At 43.1% G+C, this 24,374-nt stretch overlaps 2 protein-coding genes across 2 annotated transcripts in view; both read left to right on the top strand.

Moving 5' to 3' along the window:
* The window catches only part of ccdc6b (coiled-coil domain containing 6b), a 31,546-nt gene extending 16,528 nt beyond the window's left edge, over positions 1–15,018 (top strand). The window contains exons 7-9 of the mRNA XM_062526158.1: positions 836–936; positions 9,092–9,213; positions 11,686–15,018. Coding sequence (XP_062382142.1) covers positions 836–936; positions 9,092–9,213; positions 11,686–11,883 — 421 coding nt within the window. The 3' untranslated portion in view covers positions 11,884–15,018. The remainder of the gene's footprint in view (positions 1–835; positions 937–9,091; positions 9,214–11,685) is intronic.
* A 1,967-nt stretch (positions 15,019–16,985) lies between these two features.
* On the top strand, positions 16,986–23,628 carry slc16a9b (solute carrier family 16 member 9b). The gene is made up of 7 exons (XM_062526723.1): positions 16,986–17,191; positions 17,805–18,071; positions 19,245–19,388; positions 20,241–20,336; positions 20,695–21,290; positions 21,480–21,780; positions 22,095–23,628. Exons 2-7 carry the CDS (start codon positions 17,867–17,869, stop codon positions 22,274–22,276), a joined length of 1,524 nt encoding a protein of 507 aa, XP_062382707.1. The 5' UTR covers positions 16,986–17,191; positions 17,805–17,866; the 3' UTR covers positions 22,277–23,628.
* The last annotated feature ends 746 nt before the right edge of the window (positions 23,629–24,374 follow it).

Genomic DNA, 24,374 nt, shown 5'->3' with positions numbered 1-24,374 from the left:
GAAGTGTGTGTTTGGAGGAGTCGGATAACTTGCACACACAGAGTTGACTAAGCTATTTGGATTCAGGGCTGTGAAAGGATGGGCTTTTATTCGTTTGTTGAATTAACTGACACTTCTGTAAGGGCGGATTTAATTTTGTTTTTTTTCTTTAAAGTGGGTCCAACAAGTGTTGAGAATACAGTGACGTTTTGGTTTACAAGAAACTTGGCATAGAACTATGACACACACACACACACACACACACACACACTTGATTACCGAGTAGGACAAATAATTGATTTGTTTAGAGACATTGTGTGAATTCCAGACTTTCGATACGGAGCTTGCAGCCAACTCGCATTTCAACAGTGTAGCAGTTGTTCCTGACGCGCATGATAGCAATAGCATGTCATGTTAACTACTGTAGCTAGCCAGCCCTCTTGCAGCATTAGACAAGTATAGGCATGATCTTGGTCCCCTCCACTGATTTTGTTCCCATTCAGTTTTTACATTCACATTTATTCATTTGGCAGACGTGTGTACCGGTATCCAAAGCGACTTACAGCGACAGAATAGCATTTAAGCATTGTTTGTATTGATTTAATCTGGATTTTGTACTTCCCTCAGCCCCTCTACATGCCATGTTTTGAGAAGATGTGTTTATTGTTTATTGTTTATTGTTCATGCCATAATGTATGTTCGTTTCATTTTGTTCATGATTTTGTTTTGATTTTGTGTGTTATTTTTTTAACTCTCTTGGGAATTCTCCTCTGTGTGTGTGTGTGTGTGTGTGTGTGTGTGTGTGTGTGTGTGTGTCTATGTGTGTGTGTGTGTGTGTGTGTTTCCGATGGTCCAGGTACTTTAACGAGATGTCCGCTCAGGGACTACGGCCTCGGACCGTCTCCAGCCCCATCCCCTACACACCCTCACCCAGCTCCAGCCGACCCATATCACCAGGTGTGTGTGTGTGCGTGTGCGTGTGTGTGTGTGAACAAAAGATGAGTTTTTTTTTCATTAGCATCCTGCCATTAATGCTGTCTGTGTGTGTGTAATGTCTGTCTGTCTGTCACTGTGGTCTATGCTCTATGAATAAGTGGTTGAGGTGCATTTTTAATACGGGAGTCCATTGTACTGAGTCATGTATTTCTCATATGATACGTTTCACTATCATTTGCCAAGCCAAAGGTGTGTGTGTATAATCTACACCACAACCACAGCGATGTGGTTTACACAGATATGGTTTCAGTGCTGTTTGCCTAGTGTGTGGGCCAGTAGAAGTTAATGGAGTGTGACTGATCAAGGTTATTGTACCTCTAACAAAACGGACTTGAACTGCATATAGGGAAACAAGTTGGTCCTTTTTTATGGTCTTGAAAGCAGCTCTCTCTCTCTCTCTCTCTCTCTCTCTCTCTTTCTCTCTCTCTCTTCTCTTCTCTCTTCCTCTCTCCTCTCTCTCTCTCTCTCTCTCTCTCTCTCTCTCTCTCTCTCTCTTCTCTCTCTCTCTCTCTCTCTTCTCTCTCTTCCTCTCTCTCTCTCTCTCTCTCGCTCTCTCGTACAGTGTGTGCATTTCCTGTGTACTTCTGCCTTCCTGCACAGATATTGTAACAGCCCTGGTTCTTGAAACCCGTGTGTGTGTGTGTGTGTGTATGTGTGTGTATGTGTGTGCCCCTGGTTCCAGGTAGATTTGAAACAGAACATTGCAGTCTGCTACCACATGTCCTCTATTAACAAGTATACTGCCTGACCAAGGAAAAAAAAAACTACAACATCATGCGGCGTCACCATATTTCTTATCAAAGCATCTAACTGGTAGTCTGGCTATCACCACACTAAGCTCAGTCGTTTAAGCTTGATTTCTACTGCACGAGAGGCGTGCTCTCTCGGAGGAGGGGCGGGACTACTAAGCTCTATTGGCATCGTTCAAATCATGACTCCGTACGCTTGGATAATCCTTCAACCAATCAGACCAATGATCCGGTGCATCTTTTTGATAAGCTGGTTTATGATTGGAGCCAAAGTTTCTGGCAGGGAACAGAGGAGATAGATGTGCAGGTTTCCAGCCTGAGCTGCCGTCCGAAATCCAAATTCGCCGGCAGGTCAGGCAGGGTTCATCTAATTGGAGTTTCTCAGCAGAAAACGTGCATTGATGACAAGGGAGATTAAATAACTAGTCTTCTCCAGAATATCTCAGAGAGACATTCAGAGGGCTTTTGGTCATGACTGCCGTGGCCAATTCATGTGTGCAAAATGCTTTCTCGTGCTCCTTGAATCACTCCTTCACTGTTCGAGCCCGATGAATCCTGGTATTGTTGGCCTTGAGTGCTCCCAGGGAGACGGAGGGGATATCAGAGATAGGATTTCTAAGGTGAAAGCTGTCAGCCTATTAGATAGTGTTAGATACAGGTAGACAAATTCAAATCAACTGTGTTGACAAATTAAAAAAAAATAATAATAACTTGAGCTTTCTGTCTGTAGGCTCCCTAATGTGCATAGATGGTTCATTCATCGAGATTTTGAGATCCAAAAATGTATCTCTTATGGGCTGTGTTCCAATCTGAGCCTTGTGTTTGGGTCGGATGAGTTTAAGAACTCATGGGAATATTTCAGTTGTTCTACAGAGCCTTTGAAAGACAAGCAAAGGCCTGCATATTCCTTATGGGAATATTTCAGTTGTTCTACAGAAACTTTGAAAGGCATGCAAAGGCCTGCAAAGTAATGAGCATATGTTGCCCCCCATGGCCTTCTCCACATGAAGAAAAGACTTAGGACGAGTCTTTTTTTATGAGATTCCTTCTGCAATTTTTTTTTCTAATGGTCAGAGGAAAAGAGCTGTGTTTATGCCACCATGTTCCAGAACCTTTCTAGGCCATAATGAGGCTGAACTGTGAACTAAATGCCATGCGTTTGTTACTGGTCATAAAAACCCTGTTCGCCCAGTCAAAGTCCAGGGATGACCCACAGTAGTAAAAAGGAGACTCTTTACTAATCCATATGGGAGTTGTTGCTCAAGTTACATACAGCAAGGAACCTTCAGCATATCATTCAATCTTTTTTTCAGTCTGGTGGATTGATGAAAAAAAAAAGCTTTCTGTTAAATGTATTTTATTGATATATCTTTTTTTTAAAAATTCTGTTTTAAATTGCATTATTTTCTATCTGTTTTTCATTTGCATTATATTTTTGTAGCACTTTGAGATTTACATCATGTGAAGTGCAATGCAAATAAAATGTACAGTGCCTATAGAAAGTTATCATACCCTTTTGAAATAGTTACTTTTTTTGTCTTACAGCCTGAAATCAAAACCCATTTAAAAAAAAAATCTTTTCCAGTTTTATTTACAAATGTAGCTGTACAACATCAAAATAATGAAAAAAAAGTCAACAGTTCTGAAAATTAATAAAAAATTAAAAACTAGAAAAACAGGGTTGGAAAAGTCATCATACCCCAGACTTAATACTTTGTCAAGCTTCCTTTTGCTTTCATTACAGCCATCAATCTGTTTGGATGTGTCTCTATTATAGCTTTGCACACCTAGACAGGGGAATATTTGCCCAATTTTCCGTGCAGAATTGTTAAAATTTAGTCAAATTCTGTAGGGAATGGCGATGGACTGCTCTCTTCAAGTCAATCCACATATTTTCTATAGGATTTAAGTCAGGGCTCTGACTTTGCCACTCAAGGATATTCACCATCCTATCCTTAAGCCACTGCTTTGTTCTTTTGGCAGTATGTTTAGGATTTTTGTCGTGTTGGAAGGCGAATGACCTCCCCATCCTCAGCTGTTTAGGAGAGGGACGCAGGTTTTCCTCAAGAATTTTGGTGTACTTGGCAGCATCCATTTTCCCTTCTATCCTGACCAATTGCCCAGTCCCCGCTGAAGAGAAACATCCCCAAAACATAATGTTGCCCCCACCATGCTTCAAAGTAGGTATGGTGTGTTTTGGGTGTGTTTGGGTGTGTATATTGTGTTTGGTAAGCGCCTGGAGCTCAGTCCAAAAAGTTCAATCTTAGTCTCCAAAAAGTTCAATCTTAGTCTCATCTGACCATATAAGCTTTTTCCACATGGTAGCAGAATATTCCAGATGTGTTTTTGCACTGAACTCCAAGCGCAATGTTTGGCGAAAACCAACACAGTACACCACCCAAAACACACCATACCTAGTGTGAAGCATGGTGGGGGCAACATTATGTTGTGGGGATGTTTCTTTTCAGCGGGAACTGGGCAATTGGTCAGGATAGAAGGGAAAATGGATGCTGCCAAGTACACCCACATTCTTAAGGAAAACCTGCGTCCCTCTCCTAGACAGCTGAGGATGGGGAGGTCATTCGCCTTCCAACACGACAATAATCCTAAACATACTGCCAAAAGAACAAAGCAGTGGCTTAAGGATAGGATGGTGAATATCCTTGAGTGGCAAAGTCAGAGCCCTGACTTAAATCCTATAGAAAATATGTGGATTGACTTGAAGAGAGCAGTCCATCGCCATTCCCTACAGAATTTGACTAAATTTTAACATTTCTGCACGGAAAATTGGGCAAATATTCCCCTATCTAGGTGTGCAAAGCTATAATAGAGACTTATCCAAACAGATTGATGGCTGTAATGAAAGCAAAAGGAAGCTTTACAAAGTATTAAGTCAGGGGTATGATGACTTTTCCAACCCTGTTATTCTAGTTTTTCATTTTTTTATTAATTTTCAGAACTGTTTACTTTTTTTTCATTATTTTGATGTTGTACAGCTAAATTTGTTAATAAAACTGGAAAAGATCTTTTTTAAAATGGGTTTTGATTTCAGGCTGTAAGACAAAAAAAGTAACTATTTCAAAAGGGTATGATGACTTTCTATAGGCACTGTATTATTATTATTATTATTATTATTATTATTATTATTATTATTGATGCAAGCTGCAAATTAAGCACATAACCAGTGTGGAACCAGATGTTTTTCAAAAGCCCTCAAAATCATGTGTTTATTAGATTAAGTGCCTTTTGAATTTGCTTGTTTTAGAGATTAGCTAATTTCTAAGAGATTAGGAGTGGAGGGCACTGCTCAGCATAATCTCCGTTCATAGGTCTTTGATGTATCATGACCTCCTGGAAAATTCTCAAGCCTCCAAAGAACTGGTAATTAGAAGACCATTAAATCAAAGAAGTTCTGCTCAGGCCTAAGTGTTTTCTAAATAAGATCTGTACTGATTTGCTATGTTATTTTTGCACAATCCCCCCCCCCCCCCCCCCCCCCCCCCCCAGTCATCCAACCTAATTCAGTTAAGGGCGAGAACAAATATAGTGATTTTTCCAACTCTTCCCAGCTTCAAAGAGAGGGAAGAGTTGTGTAGGACCGTGACTGTCTTGTTAGCTAAAGTCGTAAGAAAAGACACAGGCTCACTGCAGTCGTCATGCACGTTTAAAGCCAGTTAGTCCTTTCAGTTCTGTCCGCACGATAGATGATAATCCCTCAATCAATCAGACCAACGATCCGATGCATCTTTTGGATAAGCTACAAGTTTGTGATTGGAGCCAAATGTTCTGGCAGAGAACAGAGGAGATAGATGTGCAGGTTTCCAGTCTGAGCCGCCGGGCGAAATCCAAATTCGCCGGCAGGTCAGACAGGGTTCACCCAGCCTAGTAGATTTGCAGCAAACTTGTGGTTAATTTGTGGGAGACACATTGAGTTCACTAGAAAATATTGCCAGAAGTTTGCCAATGTTGGCCGCTAGAGGCAAACTTCCAGCAAAGTCCTGGCAGCAATGAGAAGTTTCCCACGCGTGGCAAGTGTCAGATGATTTATAGTTTCAATAGGTCATGCAGTGCCTTGCAAGCATGTTGTACGTAAACGTTGAACTTTATGTTTTGTGTGTATGGCATCCCAGTGTGGGTTAAGCCATCACTACCCATTAATGTGTTGAACCTTATAGTAGATGTATGTTTCTCCGACTTCACAATACAGCACGCTGCGGTTCACCAGGTCATGCAGGTTGTTTGTGTTTATGGTTGAGCATAAGAAATGTTATCGTTGAGCATAAGAAATGACCGTTTAGGACAAAGTTCTACCAGGAAGACTCATGATGTACGTCATCCTCCCATACCTCACCTCTGGCCAATAGGCAGCTCGTTCTCGTCGTTAAAGTGCTGTATCTGATTCACCTCTGCTGCTCTCAGCGCGCCGACCCTGGCTGCTTACTGTTTTTACTGCCGTCTTTATCTCCTATTGTTGTCCTCGTTGCTGTGCATCCTATTCGGAATTAAAGTGTCAACTGTAAACTCTTAATCTTTATCCGTCTACTGAACTTTGAGTCTGAGTCTTTCTGGTAGAATTGTTGTGTTGTTGGTAGAATTGTTGTGCTGTGTTGTGCTGTGCTGTGTTGTGTTGTGTTGTGCACTTTGGGTAAAGTTTCAGAACCTATCCTGCAAACTCTTCGTCTATATCCGTCCATCTACTGAATCGCTACCGAGTCTTTCTGGTAGAAGTACTGTGTGTGTGTTGTGCTGTGTGCTAAGGTAAAGTTCCGGAACATGAGTGTGTGGCCGCCGGGCGCCACAGATGTTTAGCGTACAGATGCTGAGGTGTGTGTGTGTGTTCCTCGGCGCGGCGCTTCCTGTTTCCTCTGCTCGTGTTATTCACTCAATTGAACGCAGCGCACCTTGAGCTCCCGTCAAAACAAACGCCGCGTTGTGCCGTGTCCTGCTAGTCACGTGTGACGCCTTCACAGTTTCACTTCCATAGCACAACACAAACACACACACACACACACACACACACACACACACACACACACGGCCCTCTTTGAGGATTGCTCTTCCCCCCTGATACTGTTGCGACTCTAGATCATGTTATTGTCACTTGTTTTGTACTGTACAGTGCCTATAGAAAGTCATCATACCCTTTTGAAATAGTTACTTTTTTTGTCTTACAGCCTGAAATCAAAACCCATTTTAAAAAAAATCTTTTCCAGTTTCATTAACAAATTTAGCTGTACAACATCAAAATAATGAAAAAAAAGTCAGCAGTTCTGAAAATTAATAAAAAATTAGAAAGTCGAATAACAGGGTTGGAAAAGTCATCATACCCCTGACTTAATACTTTGTAAAGCTTCCTTTTGCTTTCATTACAGCCATCAATCTGTTTGGATATGTCTCTATTATAGCTTTGCACACCTAGATAGGGGAATATTTGCCCAATTTTCCGTGCAGAAATGTTAAAATTTAGTCAAATTCTGTAGGGAATGGCGATGGACTGCTCTCTTCAAGTCAATCCACAGATTTTCTATAGGATTTAAGTCAGGGCTCTGACTTTGCCACTCAAGGATATTCACCATCCTATCCTTAAGCCACTACTTTGTTCTTTTGGCAGTATGTTTAGGACCATTGCCGTGTTGGAAGGCGAATGACCTGCCCATATTCAGCTGTCTAGCATGGGGGCTGCAGGTTTTCCTCAATCATTTGGGTGTACTTGGCATCATCCACTTTCCCTCCTATTCTGACCAATTGCCCAGTCCCCACTGAAGAGAAACATCCCCACAACATAATGTTGCCCCCACCATGCTTCGCAGTAGGTATGGTGTGTTTTGGGTGTGTTTGGGTGTGTATACTGTGTTTGGTTAGCGCCTGGAGCTCAGTCCAAAAACTTCAATCTTAGTCTCCAAAAAGTTCGATCTTAGTCTCATCTGACCATAAAAGCTTTTTCCACGTGGTAGCAGAATATTCCAGATGTGTTTTTGCACTGAACTCCAAGCGCAATGTTTGGCGAAAACCAACACAGTACACCACCCAAAACACACCATATCTAGTGTGAAGCATGGTGGGGGCAACATAATGTTGTGGGGATGTTTCTTTTCAGCGGGAACTGGGCAATTGGTCAGGATAGAAGGGAAAGTGGATGCTGCCAAGTACACCCAAATTCTTAAGGAAAACCTACGTCCCTCTCCTAGACAGCTGAGGATGGGGAGGTCATTCGCCTTCCAACACGACAATAATCCAAAACATATACTTCCAAAAGATCAAAGCAGTGGCCTAAGGATAGGATGGTGAATATCCTTGAGTGGCAAAGTCAGAGCCCTGACTTAAATCCTATAGAAAATCTGTGGATTGACTTGAAGAGAGCAGTCCATCGCCATTCCCTACAGAATTTGACTAAATTTGAACATTTCTGCACGGAAAATTGGGCAAATATTCCCCTATCTAGGTGTGCAAAGCTATAATAGAGACATATCCAAACAGATTGATGGCTGTAATGAAAGCAAAAGGAAGCTTTACAAAGTATTAAGTCAGGGGTATGATGACTTTTCCAACCCTGTTATTCTAGTTTTTATTTTTTTATTAATTTTCAGAACTGTTTACTTTTTTTTCATTATTTTGATGTTGTACAGCTACATTTGTTAATAAAACTGGAAAAGATTTTTTTTTAAATGGGTTTTGATTTCAGGCTGTAAGACAAAAAAAGTAACTATTTCAAAAGGGTATGATGACTTTCTATAGGCACTGTAGGTCGTCGTTGTATTGAAGGGTTTACAGATTTTTGACACACACACACACACACACACACACACACACACACACACACACACACACACACACACACACAAACACACACCACCCCTTGCCATCAGGTCAGGCGAGTTCAAACCATATTGTGTTTTGTCAACACATATTTGCTATATTGCTGTTACACCAGTTTGGAACATAGTTGCCCACAAGTGTGTTTTCAAAACAGGTTGTCTGTGTGTGTGTGTGCGAGAGAGAGGGTCACAAAGTTACACAGCAACCTTGTGTGTGAGTGAGAGAGCGAGACTATGAAAGTTACTTTTGCAGAAATTTGTGGTCAGCTGTGAATTTCTGGAAGGGGGAGTGTCTGATATGTGTGTGTGTGTGTGTGTGTGTGTGGATTCTGGATGTGTGGGGGTGGGGGGTGATCAGGCGCTTTTTAACATGTATCGGGTTTTTTATGTGTGAATGCATTTATGAATGTTTGTATTGTGTTTGGTTTTCTGTGAGGCGTGTCATGATTTCATGGATTAAGGAATGGCGGTTGAACCTCTCTTTCTCTCTCTCCCTCTGTATCTGTCTCTCTCTCTCTCTCTCTCCATCTCTCTCTGTCTCTCTCCTTTCAGGGCTGTCATATGCCAGTCACACTGTGGGCTTCACTCCTCCGACGACCCTCACCCGAGCGGGCATGTCCTACTACAACACTCCCGGCCTTCACATGCACGTGGGCACAACGCATGGCATTACAGTGAGTCAACACACACACACACACACACTTACATTACAAACATCCTTGTAAAGTCACACTCATACACTCTCTCAAACACAAAGAGTTCAGGCACTCCCTTAAGCAGATAATATATCTTACACACCCTCTTAAACACACACATACACACACTTACACACACACACACACACACACACAGAGACCCAGACATTGCTGTCACAGGGATTCGCATCATGCAGCGCCCTACAGCATTTCATATCTCGCTGAGCTTTTCTGGGCTGTCCAAGCAGCACGTGCAGGGAACACACACACACACACACACACACACACACACAGCAAGCAGGCAGCGTCCCCAGAAAGGATGCTTTATGCATGCACAGACAAAGCACGCAGCAGGCACTAATATGCAAACAGAAAAACTGGTCAAGTGTGTGAGTGTGTTTGCTAACGGCAGGACAAACGTCCTCCGCAAAGCTCTCGGCCCTGGCCACACAACACTCACTTCAGTATGAACATGCAGGCCGGCTCACACACTCATGATTCTTCGTGCAGCATAAAGTATATACAAGGGGCTCTCTCTGCACGCATAAAGGATGGGATACAATACAACCAGTGGTGTCGTCTACATGTATTTAGCTTTAGTGGATGTACTGTGATGTAGTACAGTAGTTAGTTGAAGTGGGTATACTGTGATCAACCCCAAATGTTAATATGTATCCTTGCCTATTTTCTGAGATGGTGATGCTTTTTAAGTGGGTATACTGCGATCCTCTTGCGATCGTGTGTTGCGCTTACACCCCCACTACACAGCAACATACTGTACGACCAAGAAGGCAAAAACGAAGTAACAGGAACACACTAACAGGCGGGAGTAAATCCATAGTAATCCATAGTAAACTAAGGAGCGAGGCTGCCGTTGTCACGTCATGATCCCAAGCCCTATACGCTACGCTATACCATTTCTTAACTGATGGGTCAGGACCCAAAAATGGGTCGCGGAACCGATCTGGGTGGGTCGCGGAGCTATTATTAAAGATGCTACCTTATCAGATGTAATATTGTACCTTTATTTTAACAGCCTTTATTTGTAGCCAACCATGGACATAAGCAATGCTTATGTGACCGGTCATGTTAGACATAATTTTAATGGTAAACACAAATGTGATGCCAAACATCCACATGTTCCAGACAAGTAGATCTATAGGCACCATGTAGCTCACCATATCCGTTGACCCTGGCACAAGGCCACAAGTGAGTGCTGGACGAACTGGGCGTAATCAGAGGTGGAAAACTCCAGCTTTAGATAGTAAAAGCCCGATCATGTATTGGTCCTACCTGTGCACACTTATGGTGCATTCCAGACCTCATCCAAACGAGTGGGAGGTGGGACCTACCCTACCTGAAAGGTTCTACCTCCCACTTCAAAGCGTTCCAAGCATTTTGGAGTGGGAGGTTTAGAAAACTTGGGTGACCGCTGTAACGTTAGCATACCGTCGTAACGTTAGCATATTAGGCTAGGCTAACTGTATAATGTTTTAACGTTACTTTCACAATACGTTGTATTCTTTGTTGACACAATTTTAAGTCATAATATGAAGAACAAGTTAATTACCGTGTCTAAAACAACCCTACCCTGAAGTTTATAGCGTATTCCTTGAAGTTACTCTCACGGAGCATGTCTCCATGGGCGCCGCCATAATCCTCCCACTTCATTTTTTTGAGGTCGGGGCAGGTTGAGCTCCTACGAGTTCGCGAGTAGGAGCTCCCACTTCGACAGGCGTTCCAGTGCATCTTTCGTAGTTGGAGGTAGGATAAATCCAACATCCCACTAGTTTAAATGCTGTCTGGAATGCACCATTAGCACAGGTGATCTCAGGTGATGGCACAGGTGATCAATCAGCTGCTCTACCTGGCTGAAGAATTGTGCTAATTAGAATCAGCTGGTTTTACTGAATGGTTGGCACAGATATGTGGTAGGACTTTTACTTTCTGAAACTGGACTTAACAAAATAAGTAGAAGTGAGCTCCGAATAGAATTTTGCTATGTCACGTTTCGGGCATTAGCCTTCATCAGACATCTCTGATGATGACCCTGGCATACAGTAAGGTCACGACTAACCATCACATGTGACTTTTTCCTCTTCCTCTTTCCGCCTCCCTCTTATTTGCTTATGGTTATCATTATGGTTACTGTATGGCGTATTTGGCAGACACCTCAAAAAGTTGGTCAGACTACAGTAGGGAGAATAGCAATGTAAACAATAACAATTCAAGCAATAATCTAATGGAGATAAACAATGAATATAACGGCGAATATCATATAAACTATAAAGTCATTAAATCAACACAATTTAACACAATTTAAATAGCGTTAATATTATGTTCATATTTCTCTCCCTCTCTGTCTTTTTTTCTCTCTCTCTCTCTTCCTTTCTCTCCTCTCCTCCCCTCAACCTTTCTCCTGTTCTGTCCATCCTCCTCTCCTCCTAACAGAGACCCTCCCCGAGAAGAAGCAACAGTCCGGACAAGTTCAAGCGGCCCACGCCACCCCCCTCCCCCAACACGCCGGCCAGCCTATCACAGGCCCCGCCTCCACTGGCTCCTCCCAGCCAGCCCTTCGCCAGCCAATCAGGGGCCTCGCACCAACCTCTGCACCAATCCCAGCAGCAGCAGCCGCCACGGGACGCATGAATCATCATCATCATCATCATCATCATCGCCGCAGCTCCACCCCTCCGTTTCACACACATCCAAACACACACACACACACACACACATATACGTGCAAACACACTCCTACACACACTCACGCGTGCAAACACACTTGCGAACACATACTGTACCAATCAACTTTGCGCTGTGCATAAGCCGAAGGCTTTACGACCCCACGCTCCTTAAACACTCTTACACTACCCAAATAAACATTAAAGTTGTCGACTTGCACTGAGATCCTACGGACTTAACTGTGTTATCAGTTCCGCGAAAGAGGAAAACCAAAAAAAAAAAGGGGGTAAAAAAAAGGAAACATTTTCATCTTTCGAATGCAGATGCTTGGTTATCGCCTTGACAACACTTCAGACGTCCACACGGTGGCCCCTCCTCAGTGCTTACAAGCCCCGCCTCCTCTTTGTCCCGCACTCTTGAGACGTTTGTATGTAAAGGGGAACGCTTTGCTTGTCTTTCACACCTGGTCTGAAGGCATTAGTGCCTTTTAATTTCAAAGAAAGAGAGGGGGAAATAAAGGGATTTTTTTTTTTTTCTGACTAGTTCTTTTATAGCATTAAAGATTGTCTCGATACAATAGACGATGGACGCCATCAGCTCTCAGTTTGTGCCTGTATAACCGGACAGTATACCCTCCAATATAAAGCTGCTAGAGATATCACAAAACAGAGAAATGGTACTTTTTTTGTTGTTGTTTTTTTTTAGACACGTAGTATAACAAATAAGATTGAACATTTTGCCCCTGGCTTTTTCCTCAACTCGCTTGTGTGCGTAGGCAGTTGAAAACGAATGCTGATTGACGTTGACCTGAAAGAACCACTCCCAAGTGGTTGTGTGAGTGATAGCTGTTGACCGCTAAAGATGTTTTGAAGGCCTTTAGAAGTGTGTGTGTGCGTGTGTGCGTATGTGTGGTAAATAGTCGAAGGTTGTTGTTTTTATGTCTCGTCACTCGGTTTCAGTGGGTTCCTGTTCAGCCAGTGAGTTTAGAGAGAGGTGCCGAACGAAGACTATCAGTGCCTGTAGGGTCGATCTTGGAGCAATATGGAGAATTTGGGCCTCTCTATGAAACAAGTCCTCACGGTTTATGGTGACCCGCATGTTGGGGCCCCAGTAATACTCTTCACAATTGAGATTTTTCCTGTGGATCGGACTGAGATTGGACATTTTTTCCTCTTCCTGTTGTTATTCCATGTGCAGCCGCCGCCACCAATCAGTGATCAGTTTGCCATGACCACATATTTCTTTTTTTCGATCCAACAGAGATGTACCAGTATCGTGTAAAGATTGTCACTCCTCAAAGAAACTTTTTTTTTTCTTCTCCCCCCCTCTCTCTGCCCTGTACTCTAGTGATGTCATACATGGGAAGTGTGTTTGTTTGTTTGTTTGTTTGTTTGTTTGGAATCCCTTCCTACTGAACAGCACTTTCTTGACACAAAGACTTCAGATTCAGCTTTTTTTGTGTGTGTGCAGATTTGCAGAATGAGTATCAGCATCATAATCGCAGTAGGGATCTATTCCTTTAAGGCCCAAGAGCATCGTTGCTCTTCTTGCAAGACTGTGCGAAGGATTGTCAGGTTCTCTAGGAGTTGCGTCTGAAACTGGTACCACTGTGATATCTTTTCAAACAGAATGTGTTGATGGCGACAACCATGCGAGACGAGAACCGATCAAGATTACTCATGAGTGTAAATAAGATGTATTTTCTGTTTTTGTTTTTTTTCTTGTTAGCTTTTTGAAAGAGGAAAAACAAAACGTGTTCCCGCCCATTGCACACGCACGTATGTGCGTTTGTGATCTAGTCTTACTCCTTTGTCATTGACGATGCGATTGCCGTGACCGTGGTAGACTTTTGATCTCTCCTTGCCCTCCCAGTTCCCAGTTCCCAGTTCCCAGATCCCGGGGCACTTTATATTGGACCTGCTTAGACGGAAAACTAGAACAACACAGAGCACTTAGCTGATCATTTGCTGTCTCACACTTTAATTATAGTGTCAATTCACTCTATGGTGAAGCCAAGAATAACCCTAAAACAAAGTTTTATCAAATGAATAAAGTACAAATCAAAGCCTGGCCAAGTTGGAAGTGATTTGCGTCGTGACCGCAATGCAGCTGACACTTTGATAGAAAGTTTTCTGCAGATTATCTTTCTTGTCTTTGTCTGTGCTTTTTTATTTGTTTTCCTTGTTGTACTCTAGTAACACTGTTGCCTACCTACACACACGCTTTCATTATGGTATGGAAACAGCACACACCTTCATCACTGTTGCCGTGACCGCAGGTGATGTAACAGGTGTGTGTCTTTGGGAAATAGTGTGGGTGACTATTGTTGATTGTTTTTTGTTTTGTTTTGTTTCTATTTTTTGTTTATCAATTCAAACGGCACGAGGATACTCTGGAACCAGGTTTTTTGATGGTTTTGTTTAATTGTTTTCCCTGTATAGGGATGTTACTTTCAAAATGATATCTTGTAAACCTTTTTTTATACGTTTGTCTTGTAAATATGCTCAATTTGATTGTTTAAAAATATGTTTTACAAGGAAGTGTTCATCTACACATTTCATCATTTTACCAGAACTCACCATCAGGTTTTGCTCTTCTGTTTCTGTCTATCTTCTCGCTCTCTCTATCCCTCTCTTTCTCTTTCTCTCTCTCCATCCCTCTCTTTCTCTTTCTGGCAGCAAGCATTTTAATTTCAAGACTGTTGACAAATGAATGTAAAGTTTTGCTCATGTATAGCTTGCATTAGTGATTGAAACACCTATGAGCCTTATGTCACTGTGGTAATGAAGGGGGACGGGGGTGTAAGCATAATCTATCTTATACCCACATCAAAACCGTTTTTAAAAAAAGCCTTAACATGTGGTCCACTTTTGAGTCTTGTGTCCTCACATTGCTTTATTGGCTTTTTTGTTTGTCAAGCAGGGGTGTGCTTCTAGATCTTTGTAGATCTTCACATTCTGACCACCCACCACCTGTCCTCCATTTTGAGAGAGGCTGTATTTGCTGACAGAGTGATTCTCCAGGCTTCTCCATCTTAACCGACAGGGGCAGCTGTGCCTATTGAAAGCAGGTTCAGGTGATCATTAATAAAGAGATTGTGGGTACGAAGTTGCTTGTGGGCCTGTCTATGTTTGTCCTTGAAGTCTTGTTTGTTCTTTTCCTTGCGTAGCGGTCTAGCAGGAAGTCTTATGGTGTAGTGTTTCGGACTGTGTGGTTGAAGGAAGAGTTGTGGGGAGCCATGTTTACAGAGACTTGTCTTTAGCATCAAGTGTTCGCATTAAGGCATTTTCACATCTCGGTTGTCATTTTAACAGTAGACAAAATCTCCAAATATACCTTATTTTATCTGGCCAAAGGGGGGACAAATTTGTTTTGTTGGGGCGCCGATACATTGATATTTAATAGGAACTATTGTAATTCCACATGAATGTACAGGACATGTGTTGTGACTGCACCACAATTTTCCTCATTTAAAAAAAAAGAAAAAAAACAGGAAACCTCTTTCTAGTTGTCTGAGGATCCCTGCTCCTGTGTGTGAATCCTTAAACAGTGTCAGTTTACATGGAAACAGGAACAACAAAACCCGGTCGGCCGGAATCAGTAGGAATCTCATTTTAAGCTTTAACTGGGAGCCGAAAAATAAAATAATGTTAAATATATAAACTTGCTGAGATAAGTGAGTACTGAGCAATATTTTCCATTCCAGCGAGTGGAGTTAAGCGACTGATTTAGGCCTTTGCTCTTACAAACCCCGATACAGTCTATGAATAAAACGCCTTAATTCAGCAACACTATGAACCTACTGTATGCCTAGGCTGCCACCGCACAACCTGTCATCTGTTCTGCCCGTCAATCAGACAAAACAAAAGCCTCCCCTTCAAGCAAGAGCAGCTAAGACAAACAGGGGGTAGACCAACCGCTGTGGAGGCGTGCCTAACTTTGTGTTGTGTCTTGTGCATGTGCGTGCGCGCGAGCGTGCGGGCGCATCCTGTGCCAATCTGACAATGATCGGTTATTTTATTCTTATTCCAAAAGTGTTTAAATAAAAAGCCGCAGTTAATACATTCGACTTTGCCTACATTTAATTTTCGAGGTCAATTGTTTTTTGTTGTGTTTTTTTTCCCCCTGTGCACAGAACTGACAGCATCGAATCACTGAGGCGGTGTTGTAAACATGATGACGTCATGGCACTTTGAAACAGTTCAACTACACACGTTGGCCTAGCCTATCGAAATGTCAATAAATACAATATGCTAAGTATATAATTCGGAACAGACGTCCTGGAAGTATGCTTTGGTCTCGCTCGCATCCTTTCCCCCAACCCTAGCAACCCAGCGCCTGCACGTGTATTGTCATCAACAACCGGTTTGGACTGGAACCTTGGCGGTGTCAGATGTGGCACAGCGCCTCCGTGGTTGGAATCTTGCACGTGGCATATGTTTATGTAGAGTGGATGAGCGGACTCCTGTTAGAGGATAAATGTAGCCTACGGAATGAAATGAGCACATTCGCTTACATGTCGACCAAATTCATTGAAGAACGGTCCTAAATGTGAAATGTGATGAAAATACTGTCATGACAGACTGGATGTAATCAGTCTTTTTTTCTTCTTTTTTCCCCCTAAGCCCTTAGCTTTCTGAGTTGTTCGAAATGTATTGTTCCTGTTTGAGTCTGTGTATATTCAGTGATTACCTATTTTTAAAGGATAATTAAGGCGAGGGAAAATAATAGGAAATGTGGGCACTTTCGGTGTGAGACACAGCAGAACGTTACTGTCCATAGCTTAGGCGGTGGGAAGGGGTCTGCTGCATCATCCACTGGTTTGGCGGAAAGAAAAAAAACTGGAGGATAATTTTCATTTTTACACACAGGGAAAAAACACAAGGTTTCTCAGCTCACGACACATCATTGAGTCGTCTGATGTTAGGAACAGCTGTGCTTATAACCACTGTAAAAAGAGGAGGAAGTTGAGCACCAGCAGACAGACCAGCGAGAACAGCTTCAAACCGGTTTCAACACCCGGCAACAAAAGCGGCTAGAGCAACCTTCCCCCTCAGTTGCCTCAGCTTGCTGCAGAAGAGTGAACAAGATGATGTTATCTTTCAGAAGATGCTGTTTGTGCATTAGTGTATTACATTGTAATTGCAACGCACAATGATATTTAAAGTATTGGTCGGAGGTCCAAGGGCCAGCTAGCCGTAGCCTATCCATCTGGCTGCTCTGAAGCTGACCAAATAGAAACATCAGTCTTTCTGCAGGTGGCTGGACATTTGAGGTAAGATTGAATATTTGTTAAACAAAAAAAATATATATTTGACGTTAGACGTGTGATTTCAATTGATCTGATCGGTGTCATGTCAAAGTGGGCTATAGACAGGCTATGTTATTTACAAAATGTATGTAAATTGTTAGTGGGTAATTTGGCAAAATTGGTCGTAAACAGACGATGGAAAAACTCGTATTTGATGGTGAATCTGTCCTTTCCCGCTGTTGGTGATTCGGTGATTCGTTTGAATTGTCACAAAATAAGTAGGCTAGTCATCAAACATAAAACAGCGCAAACTTTTGATTTTGCGCTCCATCCGTGCGCTCCAGCTATCAGTGCGCTGATATCTTGGAACCAGAGCGACTGAGTGGAATGCGCTTTTGCTCATTCAAAAGTAACGGCCAAGAGCGCACATTACGCACCATGAAGAAAATTCTTCTCAGTTTAGGGTGCGGTTTCCGAGTAAGAAAAACGACATTTTCAGTTGACTTTCTTTCATGTATCAAAGGTTAGCTCATTAGAGCACCGTTTTTTTTTATTTCGTGTTTTACTTTATTTTTGTAAACCTATGCCTGAACAAGCCTGTCTTATGCCTACCTCATCTATCTATCCTCCCCCTCAGAATCACTCACAGACAGGACCTCACCTCAGTGCACCAACAACAACAACAACAACAACAACAACATGACTCTCCCGAGCACAAAGAAAGCCCTGGACGGTGGCTGGGGCTGGGCTGTGGTGGTGGCTTCGTTCCTGGCCCTCTTCCTGGCCTACGGGTCCCCCCAGTCGGTCGGAGTGCTCTACCCAGAGTGGCTGAGCACGTACCAGGAGGGCAAAGGCATGACCGCATGGGTGGGCTCTCTGGTGTCTGGCGTCGGCTTGATTGCAAGTAAGTTAAAAGTGTGTGTGGGTGGGTGTGAGGCCTTTCCTTCTGAACTTGCCTGAAAGCCCTTTAATCCACCCACCGGTAGTTGAAAAGACAAAACACAATGCTTTTTCTCTGTGCACACAGTAATTATATGAAATAGATATACGTGCAAACACGCATATATTATATACACAGTATACATACACCACCAGGAGGAAATTGAACACTCACGCGACATCTGATAAATCAGCCAAACTAAACTCATCCGTGGTAAATCTACACAAAGGGGAGTCAACTCTGCTCAAAAGCAAAGCAAAAGGCTTCTTATTCTTCTCAATTATAGTGAATCAAAAATATGGTGCTTATTAGTGTGTTAATAAGCACCATATTTATAAGTGTTTATAAGCACCATGCTTATAAGTGTTGCTTTGTCAGGAGTGAAATTCTGAAAGTAGTACTTGACACTTTGTCTGAACCGTCAAGTAACTTCCCTCAGGCAGTTCTGATTTGATAACTTTCTCACCTTCTGTCTTTATTGATCAATAGGGTCAGTAATGAAACAGATAGGTCCATGGCATTCCAATCATTGACCAGAAAGCTAAGCTGCTTTGTCAATATAGCCTCCAGCTCTGGAGCAGTGGATAGCTGATGATGCTGATGTGTGTGTGTGTGTGTGTGTGTGTGTGTGTGTGTCTGTGTCTGTGTGTGTGTGTGTGTGTGTGTGTGTGTGTGTGTGTGTGTGTGTGTGTGTGTGTGTGTGTGTGTGTGTGTGTGTGTGTGTGTGTGTGTGTGTCTCTCTCTCTGTGTGTGTGTGTGTGTGTGTGTGTGTGTGTGTGTGTGTGTTCTACTACTGGTGCACTGATGCTGTCAGCAGTAAACTTGCAGACATAGATGTAGGTAGGGACTGAGAGGTTGTTGAACATCATGCAGTAGTGAAAACATTTAATCCTCAAATTGTTTGAAAGGTATGAAGTCCCAAAGCATTGCTTTGCTGTCGTTTGCATAGTGCCCCAATGTTAATCACTTACCATGTATCACATGAATGGATGTTTATTTGCATGTCATCTGATTGCTGGTTGCTGATTGACCTCCCTGGCTCATTTACCTAATCTCTCTCTCTCTCTCTCTCTCTCTCTCTCTCTCTCTCTCTCTCTCTCTCTCCCTCTCTCTCTCTCTGTCCGTCTCTCCCCGTAGGTCCCATTTGCAGTGCGTGTGTGGTCAACTTCGGAGCCAGGCCGGTCACCATCTTCAGCGGGGTCATGGTGTCCGGGGGGCTGATGCTGAGTGCCTTCGCACCCAATGTCCAGTTCCTCATCTTCTCCTATGGCATAGTAGTCGGTAAGCCTGACTGAAACCCTCACATCCTCTTCTGCAAGAAGAAAACCTCGTTGCCCAGTGTTTTTCAACCTTTTTTGAGCCAAGGCACACTTTTTTCATTGAAAAAATCCTGAGGCACACCACCAGCCGAAAATGTTAAATAAAATGAAATTTTATGGAAAATTAAATTAAATAAAAATCTGTAGCCCGCATTAATAATATCAAGTCATTCTTGTCAAAGTGTCTTGAATAGGAATCAAATGAACACAAAGAAAATTATTTCTATTCACTCTTTTTTAAGACCACTTAGGTGAAATTGGATAATTTCCCACGGCACACCTAACAATGTGTCACGGCACACTAGTGTGCCACGGCACAGTGGTTGAAAAACACTGCCTTAGATGTATTATTATCAGGGAAGTGCATTGTCAGGTGAATGCTTCTAAAGCAACATACACCAGACACCAGATAGTGAAGTGAAGGTGTGTAGTGCATCTCTACAGATGGGGGGGGGGTGGTAGTGTCGTGGTTAAGGAGCTGGGCTAGCATGCAGTAGCCTGAAAGTTGTCGGTTCAATTCCCGGCTTCCACCGTTGTGCCCTTGAGCAAGGCACTTAACTCAAAGTTGCTCCGGGGACAATGTAATGATAATGTCATCCCTTATAATATTGTTGACTTCATGTAGTGTAATGTACAGCCTACATGCTCACCTGAATACCTTTTTGCACACCTGTTTGGGATGTCACTGAGAAAGAAACAAGTAGGTAATGCAGACTGCAGAGTCAAAAGACAGGAAGTAGGTCATGAAACTAATTATCTTGCTGGAATCCCCCCATGGCCAGTATTGATTCAGTTTACTCTTATTTTTTTCCAGGAATAGGATGTGGGTTGGTCTATGCTGCTACCATGACGATCACCTGTCAGTATTTTGACAAGAGGCGTGGCCTGGCCCTTGGGATTGTCTCCACAGGTATGACACAGTCTCATTCACCATTAATGATCCGTAATCATTTAACATTCTAAAAGAAGGACGAGAGCAAATTGGACATCATTATGTATTTGTCTTCAGTATAGTGTTGATATTGTTTGTTGAACAAATGCCCAAACTAGCTATACAAGCAATGAAGACATTTATTTATTTATTTATTTATTGACATTCTAAATGCTTCGTTGACATTCTGTTGTCTGGTCTGTTTTTGAAATTCGTTTGTGTTTGGACATTCTTTAGTTTTGTTTACGGTTGAAGTTCAGAATCTCTGCAGTCCAGTCAGTGACCAGATACAGTATATATACTCACCTGCTAACCCTCCTGTCCACCCCCTCTCCAGGTACAAGCGCCGGCGGTTTCGTCTACGCCACGGGTCAGAACGAGCTGATCGAGCTCTTCGGCCTGGGCGGCTGCCTGCTGATCATCGGCTCGCTGGCGCTCAACATCATCGCCTGCGCCGGCCCCATGCGACCCCTCCACGTGCCCACCTACTACCTCAAGCAGAAGGCCGCCGCCCTCCAGAAGGCCGAGGGTCAGCTCCTGGAGAAGGTCGTGATCTCCGACCTTGACCCCGTCAAGCCGGTGGCGAGCGACAAGAAGACGTCCGACGACCCGCCGACGGCGATGGTGGCGGCGGCGGGGACGGAGGGCGTCAAGGAGCCGCCGGCCGCAGACGCGCCTCTGGCGTTGGGGCGAAGCTTCTCCATCTGCGCCCTGCTGGTGGAGGTGATCAAGACCAAGCACAAGTCCTACTCGAGCTACGCGCGCTCCATGGCCGAGCTCTTCCGGGACCGCGTCTTCGGCGCGCTGTGCGTGGCCATCTTCCTCTTCAGCCTGGGCGCCTTCCCGCCGCTGCTCTTCCTGGAGGACGTGGCGCAGAGCGGGGGCCTCACGGACGGCGTCAGCCTCCTCCTCCCGCTGGTGTCCATCGTGCAGGTTTTTATTTTCTATTATGATCTTTTTATTATTATTATTATTATTATTATTATTACTATTACTTTTTGCCCATCTATGCTTTTATCTGCTATAATTACTGTTTGTTTTTTGTTTATGTAAAGCACATTGAATGACCTCTGTGTATGAAATGTGCTATATAAATAAACTTGACTTGACTTGACTTGACAGGTGGCCGGCGTTCTGGGCAAGCTGGGCCTGGGCGCGATGACGGACATCCGCTGGATGAACAGCGTCCACCTCTACGCCTTCACGGCGGTGGGCGCGGGCGCGGCGCTGCTCGCCATCCCCGTCACCGAGAGCTACGCCGGGCTGCAGGTCATCTCGGCCGCCATCGGCTTCATGTCGGGGAACTGGTCCATCACGCCGTACGCCACCACCAAGGTGGTGGGCATCGACCGGCTCACGGAGGCCCACGGCATCCTCATGTTCTTCGGCGGTTTCGGGATCATGCTGGGACCTCCAGTTGTAGGTAAGGACGGAGGCCATCTTGGCTCAAATTGAAGTATCTCGAATTCTGTCCGGTCCACGCACATTTTCTCAGGTCCTGCAAGGGGTAGTTGTGCTTATTGTTTCATTTTGGAAAAACAATGGTATTTAGATTATATATATTAGTCACGTTTAGTTTAACAAACAAGACACACTTCAAAAGTCAAAATACTACATTCCAAACAGTTCACATTAACTTCACATGTACACACATGTACACTCCAAACGTCCTGGTGAAATGTAGCCATCGTTAATCCGACACTGATCTGTAATTCCTCCCCTCTTCTCTGGCGCCAGGCTGGTTCTTCGACTGGATGCAGTCCTACGACCTGGCCTTCTACTTCAGCGGAGGCTGTGTGCTGCTGGGGGGCTTCCTGCTCTTCCTGGTCTCCTCCCTTCCCTGCAGGCCCAGGGCCAAGGGAGACTCCCACCCCGCCGACCCAGAATACACTAGCGACCTGGTGGCGGCCGTGGCCTAAGCTACGGCACAGCGAGCGCTCCGGAACCGTTTGAAGTCTAATTCAGCTACAGCCTGCCTCTGGTGGTCTGGAGGACAAAGATGTTTATTTTTGAAGCAAGGGAAAAGGCAGTGCAGTTTATTTATTTCCTGAAATGCAGTTAAGAACGTTTGTTATTTTTTTCTAGACCCTAGAACATTAACGGGCTCTTCCAGCTTGTCCAAAATTGTATTGTGGAAGAGCTAGGCATGTTGTACTTTACCATGGGACCTTAGAAGAGTTTCTCGGTTCTGCAGGGTTACCTTGTTATGGCCTTGTTTTCAGAGGCCCTGAGTACATTTTCACACATAACGTAAAAAGCTAAGTGACGGTTTATGTTTACAATTACAGAGGTTGTAATTCAGTTACCGCAGAAAAATGGATGACTCCCTTTTTAATCTTATAATAAAATCTCATAAAATGCCGCAAGGGGTTGCAGAAACACTAGAAAGGAATTCTTACGCTGTATTGAGAAGCTGTTGAGAAAAATTCTTACAAGTTTGAGAAAAAACCTTTTCTTTCTGATATACTTTAATATGCAAAACACAAACAAATAACAGTTGGTGTGTTTGAATGAGTAATACAGTGAGAGTTGATATACTTTTCATTTGTTTTTATGTATTGTTTTTATTGTTGTTGTTATTATCATTATTATTATCTTATCTGTTGTCTTTGTGTATGTAACCAAAGTGATATGTCTTAAGTTGATATTCCAGATTAGCTAAGCCTTTCTGATTGATTGATGCAGCCTTACTGTCACTTGTGAATACAGTGAGGTGAATAGGTGCCGTTCTGCTTTGTCCAATCGAGGCAAATTGAGCACAATTTAGATTTGCTAGCATCCTCCAGTCAAGTCACTGGGTTGATTTTTGTTTGTTTGTTTTTTTGTTTGTTTGTTTGTATGTTTTGTTTTTGTTTTGTTTCTGGACAAACAAACGATATGTATGAAGCAATATGTATGACGCACACACCATTAGGTGACCTGAATATATGTGCTTATTGTAATTTGTAGCCACCATTTCGATTACAATGTATGCTGTAATTCACTCCAGCCTTCGTAGGCAACGTTTGCAATACATGCACTGATATGGTCTAAGTGTTGATGCCATTTTGTATGTTCCTTATCCCAACATGGACCTGAAAATATTGTTGTTACTTGAAAAAAAAAATGTCTTTTTAATACTTGTATCATGAAACCACAAATCCCTTTGATATCCCTGACTGAGAGAGCAGTCTGACCCAAGTCATGCTGTTTTTGTTATTTATGTATTTATGACTCCTACAATGGTTCATTTGCCTTATTTTTTTAAATAAAATGTCGACACATTTTTGTAATAAAAACAGTCTGCCTGATTATTTTGTTGACTATAAGGCTAGAATTGCTGAGCATGTACTGTATATAACTTCACCATAGACCATGGCAGGAGACCTCTTCATAATACACTGTAGTAATGAAACCTATAGGATCACCATGGATACTGTAACTACAGTAACCATGTTGTGGGGTTGAGGCACTGAGGTGGACTTGTTTACCTGAGCTGCAAAATTCTTCTGTTTGCCACCTCATCGTGAGCGTGCCTGGGTGAACAGGACCCTTCTCATTAAGCACACACACACACTCACGTGCTGTACTGAAACACTCAACACAGCAAATATATGGAGGGGGAAGTGAGCTCTGACAAGCCCTCCTTTCATGGCTGCACCTAATTCCAGTCGGTCGAGGAAGGGGGGAAAAAGCTAAAAGCCTCCAGTTTCTGTTTTGAGTGCTGGTAGAGGAACTGCCGCAGCACATAATTGACCTGACTGTGTTGGACAAACATGGGATACTAAACATCTCATTTATTTTATTCTTATTTCTAAACCTTCAAGTCTACTTTTTAAACATCCATGAGATGGCTGCAATTAGCAATTTACAGACTTATTCTCAAATATTGTTTACTAATTTGAACTGTGGTGGCTGTTTTCACAGGCTGATGTGTCAGTTAGATTGGAGACTGGACAGAGATGGATAACATGATGAATGAAATCCACACTCATCTGATCTGCAGTAAACAAACAGAATGCTGTGGGGGAGGGAAAA

This window comes from Sardina pilchardus, chromosome 22 (assembly GCF_963854185.1).
Source record: "Sardina pilchardus chromosome 22, fSarPil1.1, whole genome shotgun sequence".
NCBI lineage: Eukaryota > Metazoa > Chordata > Actinopteri > Clupeiformes > Clupeidae > Sardina > Sardina pilchardus.
This window is presented reverse-complemented; position numbering and strand designations above follow the sequence as displayed.